The sequence below is a fragment of the Euprymna scolopes genome, chromosome 11 (assembly GCF_053919585.1).
Source record: "Euprymna scolopes isolate OS-2025 chromosome 11, ASM5391958v1, whole genome shotgun sequence".
NCBI classification, from domain to species: Eukaryota; Metazoa; Mollusca; class Cephalopoda; order Sepiida; family Sepiolidae; genus Euprymna; species Euprymna scolopes.
In genome coordinates, this window is record NC_136492.1 from 99,970,036 (window position 1) to 99,980,733 (window position 10,698).

General features: G+C 28.9%; 1 protein-coding gene across 2 annotated transcripts in view; it reads left to right on the forward strand.

Annotated features, from left to right (window-relative positions):
- The window catches only part of LOC145287981 (filamin-B-like), a 306,042-nt gene that overhangs the window by 214,458 nt on the left and 80,886 nt on the right, over positions 1 to 10,698 (forward strand). Inside the window, exons 16-18 of one of the 2 annotated variants that reach the window (XM_080135974.1) lie at positions 137 to 283; positions 8,294 to 8,377; positions 9,295 to 9,432. The exons of the other annotated variant lie outside the window; for it this stretch is intronic. Coding sequence (XP_079992100.1) covers positions 137 to 283; positions 8,294 to 8,377; positions 9,295 to 9,432 — 369 coding nt within the window. The remainder of the gene's footprint in view (positions 1 to 136; positions 284 to 8,293; positions 8,378 to 9,294; positions 9,433 to 10,698) is intronic. 2 annotated transcript variants of the gene reach the window in all.

Here is a 10,698-nt window from a genome sequence, read left to right on the forward strand (position 1 = left end):
TAAGCATATTTTATGCTCAGGCAAAGCCGCCCCCACCTGCTAGTAAATAATATACAAAAAAAAACATTATGAAACAAACATTAACATATAACGTTCCAAAGTCATACTAAGTTTGTTAACTGTTCATCTTGTACAGGCAGTCCATTTCCTTGCAACGTTGTGGATAACGAAAGAGTGCAAGTTTCAGGTGATGCTCTTCAGTTTGCATGTGCAAATACATTGTCTAGTTTCAAAATTGACTCACAAGGATCTGGAAATGGTAACCCCACTGTAAATATCATCGGTAAGTATTTGTAATTACATTGACAAACATTGCACATTTGTATTTATATTTTATTTAAACATTACAAAGAAACTTTAAATTCCATTTAGAAATCAAAATTCTGCATAAAAAAATGTAATTTGATTATTCACTTGGAAAAACAGAAAATCATTATAAAATTTGATGCAAATTAAAGATCTAGCAAATATACAAATATATGTGATCTCTGGTTAAGATATTTTTATAGAAAAGTTGTTTCTATAATTATGATAATTAAATTAACATTTAAAAAGTAAATGTTAAGATTTTGATTTATTTTTATTATTTTATGAAATTTCAACCAAAAAATAATTTTAAAATTTTAATTTATATTTTACTAAATTTAATTAAATTGAATTATAGTATTTTGGAAATAAACTTCATTGTAAACATCAAAAAAGAAATTCTTTCCAATAAATAAAATATATTTTTGTTTTTTTACAATTATTTCTTACAAGATTAGATTTAATGGTAACTATTCATCCTTCATTTTTTTTTTGTTTAGCTATATTCAAGTCAGTACTAAATTAATTGAATTTTTTTTAAATATATTTTAAATAAAAAATAAAAATGAAATTATATAAAAGATATTTTTTAATTTTTTTTTTTATTTTTTTTTTTATTTTTTTTTTTTTTTTTTAGATAAATAAATAAATAAATATAAGTGTATTAGGTATTAGGATGCTACATCAAAGTGGGTTACCCGTGTGAGAAGTGGTGTGGAAAATAAACAAAAATAGACAAACGGGTAGCTTGCAACCTCTATCTCACAGAAGAGATGTTGCGAGTTTGTCTCTGATGTATCGTTATTTTCATGGAAAGTGTTCGACTGAGCTTCATTCTATGGTCCCCCCTCGCCAAACTTTCACAAGAAACACTCGTCTAGCTGTAAACACTATCAATAATTCCCCTCACTCTTTATCTGTGCCTAAACCTAAACGTAGATTCCATGAACAGAGCTTCTTTCTTAGAACTGCACGCCTGTGGAATTGTCTTCCGTTTTCCTGCTTTCCGGCTGACTACAATATGGTTGTCTTTAAGTCTAACGTAAATAAGTTCTTGATGAGCCGTTCCATATAAGTTATCAAATGTACCAAATTTTCATTACTAATGATTACTATATTGTCCAATTTCTAATGTACACTCTTTAACCCTTATCCTTGAGTGGCCTCTTGGCCTTGATAATGTGGTGATGCCTGTGTAAAAAAAAAAAAAAAAAATCTTGTAGAATAATGAAATACTGTATGCTTATTTACTTTTCAAAGTCACATATAACATCACAGATATAATCAGTAAGTGTGAAAACCAATGAATATTCCAAAAGAGAGAAAACACCATGGTAATGAAACAGGAAGTTGAGTAGAAACTACCAAGCAGAAAACAAAGTCTAATTAGTAGTAATGCGTTCTAATTAAATATGGTGTTTAATAATACATAATATTTTATTTTAATACTTTATCAGTACTTTATTTTTACTTTTTAAATTTTTTATTTATTTTTTCCTTTTATTTATTTATTTTATTTTTATTTTTCAATACAGATATATATATATATATATATATATATATATATATATATATATGTATATATATGTATGTATTTAATTTATTGAGTTTTATATATATAATGAAAGAAGAAGAGTAAATTCAATTCTATAAGAGGAGACTTATTGGGATAATATGAAGCTCAACGAATTTCAATGGAGCTTATATAGGAGATCATAGAAATCAAAAATGAATTCACAAACACTATATATTGGAAAATATAGAATAGGATATACATACAATTATTTGGGGGATAAAGGAGACTCTTTATACCAAGGTATTTCAAAGCCTAATGCTTCTCATCAGAAGAGTAGAGAAGGTGCTAGGTAACATAATGGGGATGTGACATCTAATGATGGAATCATCAGGAATGAAATAAATAAATAAAATTTTTGATGTTGTTAGGGGGAATTATATCGAATTCTAAGATAAAAGAGGAGCGTACTATATAAAGTGTAGTGTAAAAAGGAGTATAGAGTTTCTATCATAGTTTTAAATAATGTAAGTAGTTTTCATAGGGATGTATAGTGTCTAGGTAGTGGATAAAGAGTTTTATTGACAGCAGTAACCGAGACAACAACAGCACTTAGAGACGGTGTATGTTTTCAGGCGTAATATTATGATGAAGAATTAAAGCAATGGCGTATATACTAAGCAGGATTAATTAAAGTAACTTATATTACAACATTACTTATAAGGGGAATATGGCTGTATCGTGATGTTACGAGATTAATGTAAGTTAGGTTGTGGATTACATGACGAGTGTACTAGGGTTTTAAATTTAGTAGGGTATGGGAAGGTTCATAAGATAAAAATGGTTGCATTTTAATGTCGTGCCTGGGATAATTTACAATCTATTTTTTTTTTCTGTGATTTCGACTGTTCATGCTTCTCTTTTTGGGTTTCTGAAAATAGATTTATTGATGATTAGATTCCAAAAAGTTTGGCCATAAAATGGTTTAATTTTATCTTTTTTATAGGTTTAGTGAAAATGTTGGCTATATTATTCTCAAATGTCACATAAGTAAGAGTAATAGATTTTTTACTTATTTCATCCCTTATGAAATGATATCTGATATCAATATGCTTCGACCTTTGATGAATCATAGAATTATTTGCTAATAAGATACTACTCTGGTTGTCACAATGAATTACTATAGGTTTTTTACTTAGATCTGGTTTTAAAATAAATTTTAGTAGTGTTAAGAAAAGTTGCCTCCTGCGCAGAATGGGTGAGGGCCACAAATTCTGCTTCACAAGTATAAAGGGCAACAATTTGTTGTTTTTTAGTTTTCCAAGAGATCATAGGTCCAGTCTTTCACAGTCTAAAACAGTATCCCGTTATACTTTTTCTATCCTCAGAGTTACCCCAATCTGAATCTGAAAATCCTTCTAAATTTAGAGGATATGTTGCCTTTTTAAATATTAAAGATTGTTCCTTTTCATGGCCTTTTTATCTGGTGTTTTGCTTATATATTTTGTCATTTTCTCCTGTGCACAAACATCACAATTTGAGAGATCGTCTGAAGGTATTATTTTCATGCCTTCGACTACATTTGGTAATTTTTTAATATCAGCTGTATTGCAGTATCCTAGAATTTATACCAGGTTTCCAAGTCATGACAGGCAGTTTTTGAAGGAACCATACTTTTTAAATAATATAATCGGCCATTTTCTTTAATGTCAAATACCCATTGGGGTATATCAATTTTGACTTGTTTGGGCCAAACTTTATATTCGCGCCTTGTTTAATGGCAGCCTGCACAGAAAATATGTCTTGCTTAAATGTAAGTATGAAAAGAGCATTTTTTAGAATACAGTTATAGATTTCGCCTTTATTATTTTTTAGTGATATTTTAGCATCGCCTCTTTTCAAGATCAATCATTTATTTGACTACTGTCAGCAAGTTTGACAAAATGACTTTGTGGATTAAAGTTTGAATCAAACTTAATAAAATAAGATTCCTTGGTGATAACGTGTGCTATAGCACACAGTCTATAAGGTGATTTTTACCGTTTGTGGTATTGTCAAAGTTACATGTGAATAGAAATGTATGTTCTTCCTCAAAGTTCTCAACGTTTTTTATGGAGTTCATTTTTGAGCTTTTATATCGACATTGGAAACTTTTGTGGTTGGGTCATCCATAATTATAGCAGATAATTTTATTCTTTTTTTTTGGAAAATTACTTTTGGGGAAAACATTGCGGTGAGATGCGTAATTTGGTGGTGTCTGATTTCGAGAAGCATTTTTGAACTTCATGATATTGCTGGAGTTATTATTGTTCACAAGCATCTGATTCATCTCTTCGTAACTGCGCAATGCCACTTTAAATTCACTGAAATTTATGGGTTTGTCTTTTTGCCTTATTACAGTTGTAAATGGTTTAAAATTAGCTGGAAGTCCGTTGATGGTCATTGATATCAACAAGCTATCACTTATTATTTTACCTGAGAGTTTTAAGGCATTGGCGGTTGTTTCTGTCCTTATCACGTAGTCGGTAATAGTTTCATCCTCGTTACATTTTAGAGACGTTAGTTCTGTATATAGTGGTATAATTTTCGGTTTTCCTTTTGATAAATAATGCTCTCTTAATATGTTTAATGCTTTCTGTCCATCATCCAAGGCATCTCTTATAATCAGAGACAGACTTCTATCGTCTAAGCATTGAATCAGTTCTGCACAAACAGTTGCGTTCTTTTCAAGAAATTCAGGGTCGTTAAGATTCTCTGTTGGAGATTGTATCACTTTGTGTAGTTTCCGAATCCTTAGACACCCCAGAAATTTTACCTGCCACAATTTGAATTTAGATTCCAAACCATCCAAGAAAAGACGATGGCTGAGCGCATAACCTGTTAAGTGTTGAGACATTATGTTGAACAAAGATGGCGGAGAAGAAGCAGTGCAGTCCCGATACTGAGTGTGAAGTAATTGCCAGTAACAAAGATGGCAATGACGAATCAAATGCTGTACGTGACGTAGACAACGGCGAACTGATTGAATCCAAAATTCAACAATTTTTATAGTAACTGTGGAAGCTTTTCATTGGTTGGTTATTATAACTTGTGGTTATAAAAACGTTCGTCGAAATCATTGGTGTCATGCCCCCCCCCCATTAGGAGTCAAAAAAATTTAACATAAAATTATCAGACCAAATCCCATGTACATGTGTCTTTCTCATCTAAATAACCTTTCATAAATAAACACTGAATTATTACTTTTTTTTTTTTACTCAATATTAATCACATATGTATTGAATTTATTTCAATACATATGTGATTAATAAATTAATAAAATAACTAAAATAATTTTTTTAAATCCTATTTAAAAATTAATATTTTTAATAATTAATTTTACTTAAATTTTTTAGTATTTTTAAAAATTCCATTACACCATGTAAAACAGGTCTTCGTTTAGACACATCTATTTTAAACTTGGTTTTATTTTCATATCTTTTTATTTATCAAAAATTTAGCATCAGAAACGCCAAGCATTGTAAATCCAAGGGCTTTACTGCTATCCCATATGTACTTCAAGAGTGAGTCCACAATGGAAAGCAGTAATCAATGGTTTCTATTGTATCTTCATAAAACAGGATTTGATGTTAATCACCTAAGTCAACACAATATTTGTGTCTCCCAAAATGCAACCACTGGTTCACATCCTGGAAGTTTATAATAAAGTTAAAACATAGAAAGATTGTGTATCCTAAGACAGGATGTTACTTTAAATATGCAGCGTAACCTCTACATACAAAGGATTCTGCTTATGATATTTTCAGCTTCCGAAATGTAATGTGAAAATCTTTTTGTTCCTGTATACAAAAGAATTTTCAGGATACAAAAGCTAGAAGGCTAGAAAGACTATTTTTCAGGTATTTTACTCTTAAAAAATGTTCTTTGAAATCTGTGTTTTATTCGATTTTAAATGTTTTTAGTAATTTTCTAGAAAAAGTTGGTTTTTATCTGGAAAACATTTTTTTATTGCAATTAAATTTATTTTTTTCTACCCCCCCCCCCCTAAAATTTAAACTATTTTTATAAATTGAAAAATAATTGTAAATAAATTTAGACATCCATTACAATCATTATCACATTTGAAGAATATAAACTAAATAAAGATTTTCAGTTTTAATTTTTATTGTACATCATCTGAAATTTTAGTAAGGCGTGGGGGAGTGTGTTATTATTTTTCTTAGAAATCATAAATTAGCAATCAGAAAGTAAATAATTCATTTCATGTTTCATAAAGTTAAGTGATGCTTATTAGAAACTGAAAAAATAAAAAATAATTTTAAGTGTTTCGTAAAGTTCGGACATTGTCTCACTCAAAAGATAAGGTTCCACATAGTTATATTAAAATCTTTTATAACTATGTTCTGATATCTACTTGATTTACAGGTAATAACGGTTAGGTTATGTACTATTTGGCTCTTATTTAATTCTGGTTTTACTTTTATTTAAAAATTTAATGAGCGTTTTCATAGGACTTGGAATGGATTAGATGATTTACATGTAAAATGCCTTTTAGGATACAAAAATTTTAAGATACGAAAGCCAAGCCATGACCAATTATTTTTATGTCTAGAGGTTCTACTGTATTTTGAATAACTTTTACTTTAAACATTTCACCTGACAATCCTTCTACTTGAGCAACACTGGGTATTTACAGCTAATTATCTGATATATATTCTGTCTCTATAGGAAAATAACTGCACACTTTCTAAACAAATCTTCCACACTCAGCCACTTACAGCACTTCCTAAACCGTGTTTCACAAAATATGCATAGATTTCATTCCCATTTAAAAATTATTACATTTATTCTGAACAAAATGCTTCTCATAAATATGTATTCCCATACAGAAGGTAACAAACAGTTTTACTCTCTATTTATTAAGTCCTCTCACTCACTTCACATTACCTTGTTACTTTATTAACAGTATAATATGATCATTATTATTTCATTTCCAACTTCTTACTATTCACAACATACTATGCCAGATTTTTAGCATAAGTGATAAGTGCATTCTTCAAAGTAATTACATGTTATATTTTAATCTAATTGTATTCAAAGAACAGGGTTATTATACTTTTGTATTTCAAATACTGAACTCTGACTATTACTATTATTCAGTCATTCTTCAGAATACTGGAATAAATTATAGAAAATCTCCAATCTTAGTCAACATTTCCTCTTATATTTACTGAAATGTATTACGTTTTTAAAATAACTTCATGAAAATAACACACCATACACGTTGACAATGACAACATTGATTTTTACATATTTCTTATTTATTATGAAAAGTAAAAATCTAAATTACTTGTTAATAAAATCAATAAAACTCAAATGAAAACTGATCTTTTTAGCTTAACAATATTAGATGCATCTGCAAAAATTTTTATTAAATTCCAAACACAGAAACTAATAGAAAATCAATCTTCAGTACAAAATATTAAAAGTAATAAATTGAAATATTGCTCCAGTTACTGTTACTCATACAACACAAATGTCTTTTTGGATAGTAAACAGGGATTGTTATTCTTTTTTCTTACTTAAATAATAATGCATATAACACAATACATAATGTTGTACATAAAGACACATAATGTTTTGCATAACAATAATATAAAATGATGCACATTGCAACAATATATAATAACACATCAAAGTGTACATACCAAAAAGACATAATGATGTATATAACAACATAATAGCAACAACACGTAATGATGCACATAACAAGAAAACATAACAATAATACATAATGATACCAACACAATGATTTACATAGCAACAATAAATAATGACATACATGACAATAACACATAACAAGAATACATAATGAGGGTATGTTTTACTGGCCGTAGTCCTTCGAAAAAGTGTTAAAAAAATGAAATATATAATAAATAAACATTACCAATAGCAAGATAAGTTAATCTTGTGACCACAAGAAAAAATGGCTGCATAACAAATACATTGTGGCCACTTTTTCTTGTGGTCGTGTACCCTTTAAACTTGCTTGTTTTTCGAGCTGATTAAACATTTTACATTTTATTAAAAACACAAAAAACCTACTCAGTTGTGTAAAAGAGTAACTTATCTTGCTTTTGGTAACATTTATTTGTTATACATTTGATTTTTTTAACACTTTTTCAAAGGACCGTGGACAGTAAAACATACTCCATATGTATTGTATAACAATACATAATGATGTACATAACAGCAACACATGCCAACAACACATAATGATGTCCATGCCAACAACATAATGATGTACATAAAAACAATATATAACAACAATATAGCAGCAATACATAATGATTTACATGACAAACTTTATATGTTTAAGAAATTTACAAGTGGTAGACTGAACTTTGTCTTATTAATGCATACAGCAATTCTTTCCAACAAAATCTTCCATTATTTTTTTATTGTTTTTATCAGCTCCAAGTGGAAAGTCTGTGCCTGCTAGAATCAATGGAAGTTCTTCATCAACTTATCGAGTTGATTTTTCTCCTACTGAAGTTGGTAAGCTATAAATTCCAGTATTTTAATATTTTATAAATGTATGAGCATTTGCTTTATTTATTTTTTAATATTTCTTAAATTGGTTATTTTTTAATATTTCTTAAATTGGATATCTATGTTTATGTAGTGATGACTATTTTATTAGTTAATGTTATGTTTTTATTTTATCATGTTGATGTTTCCAATTTTATCAATCAAATTTGAAACAAAAGCATCAAGATCAAATTGAAATTAACATTACCATATAATCTTATAAATCTGTTTAAATGATATCCAGAATCTTTATTCCTGATCTTATTCCAAAACCATTCTGTTAATCTATCCAATTGATATTCTAAGTTCCACATTTTGATATCTACATTTTATCTTATACCATCTTGGCTTTTGTATCCAAAATCCTTATCTTTAATGCTATAACCAATGCTATCTCATTCGGTTGTCCATAATCCTTATCATACTTATTTATTGTATAATAAATGTTATAGTGTTTTAAAAATGTCCTAAGGAATTTTTATGTAATTCAAAGCAGATAAAATAAAGAAGAAAAAATAAATAAAATGAAAGTCAAACTTTTATTTAGTAACTAGCAGGATTTGTGCACTAGCATTACCAGATGGAAATATGACCCAAAACCAGAATAGATTCAGTAAACGACCCCCACTCCTTGAATACAAATTAACTTATCATTATCTAGTGCATTATCATATGGGAGTCACGTAAAATCATGAGAACATATGTAAATACATATAACATAAGTTGGGCATGATTTTTCATCACATAATTTAAGTCTTGTACACTTTCCATTGCACATGTGTTTGTCTTTAACTTTGTTTTTAACAGATTTCTTTTGATTTCATTATGTTTAAATGCTTTAACTTATTAATTTGATAAATTGATTCCTTATCTTTTCTAACCAGGGAGACATCAAATCCGCATTTTCTATGGAGATGTTGAAGTCAAAAACAGCCCGTTCTTATGTAATGTATTTGATGCAAACCTTGCTAAAGTAAAAGCATCTAAAAGAATATACTTGAACAGAAGTTCCACTTTAGAAGGTAAATATTTTTGCATAAAATTCAATCTTGAAATTAAAATATAAAACAAAATTTAATTATCATTAAAATAAAGAAGGAAATATTAAACTGGTTGTTTATGTCAGAGACTATGCCAAAGTTTGGAATTGAAAGAACGTTATGACTTTATTTGTTCTATATTTTAATTCATCAATTGCGATAAAGTGAGATATACAGAATCAATATTACTTTTGTGACTGTCTGAACTTCCAATAACCTGTAAGTTTTACATAAGCTAAATAAGCGTTTGCAATATTTTTAAAAGTAACTAACACTTGTTTAATTGATTATTCTGGAGTAAAAAAAAAAATAAAAGTTTAGTAATTTTTGGAGGGATCTAGTCATCTCACTCAAAAGTATGTTTCTTATAAAATAAAACTTGCCTAAAAAAATTTTTTAAATAAAATACAATACATTATTATGCATTTCTATTTTTGAGGGTTTTTCAGGAAAGTGCTCACTTTTATTATTGAAAGTTGAAAAAAATGGCCAAATATATCAAGAGCACACAAATACAAAGCGCATGCAAGATGAAAAACTGCCAGACCATGTGTTGTTGAATCCATGTCTCTAAAACATAAATCTATAATATTGAGCATATTTTCCTATAAATAATGCAAATAATATAAGATTATGGGTGGAGGTGCTTACCAGCACAAGTAATCCAATATATTTTTGTGCTCAATATGCAAGCATGCCAATAAAAAACAAAGTAACAACTCAAAAAAGAAGTATACAAAAATCAGAATTGAGTTTGCTATGAATTTGTCATGTTGAGAATCTGTGCAAAGAGAGTTTTTAAATGATGTGTGTGTATGAGAAAAGATTTACCTATCATGTGGAGTGAGTTTGTGAGAAGCACACATGTGGTATGAAATTATCTCCACGAGAATGTGTTCAACAAAGTCTGAGTAGAATGATGTGTAGGTGTGTAAGTTGAGAAGGAAAATCTTTCATATTTGTATGGAGTACACACATGTTGACATGGTCTTTTCATAGCAGCTAGACCAAAGGGAGAGAGAGGGTCAGTCAGATCACTGATGTTTAAGTAAACAAAGAGTATGAGGCCAGATGGATGAAAGAGATTTGTCTGTGAATCGCTTTTTATAATCACTGATAGTAGCTATACCTAGATTCTAAATGAAAGATAGCTCAATTCTGAAAATGCCCCCTGGTGAGTTGTCTGTTTAATTGTGTTGAGAGAAGGGTAAATAATACTAGATATTCTTGCTCTCTCCCAAGATTGAG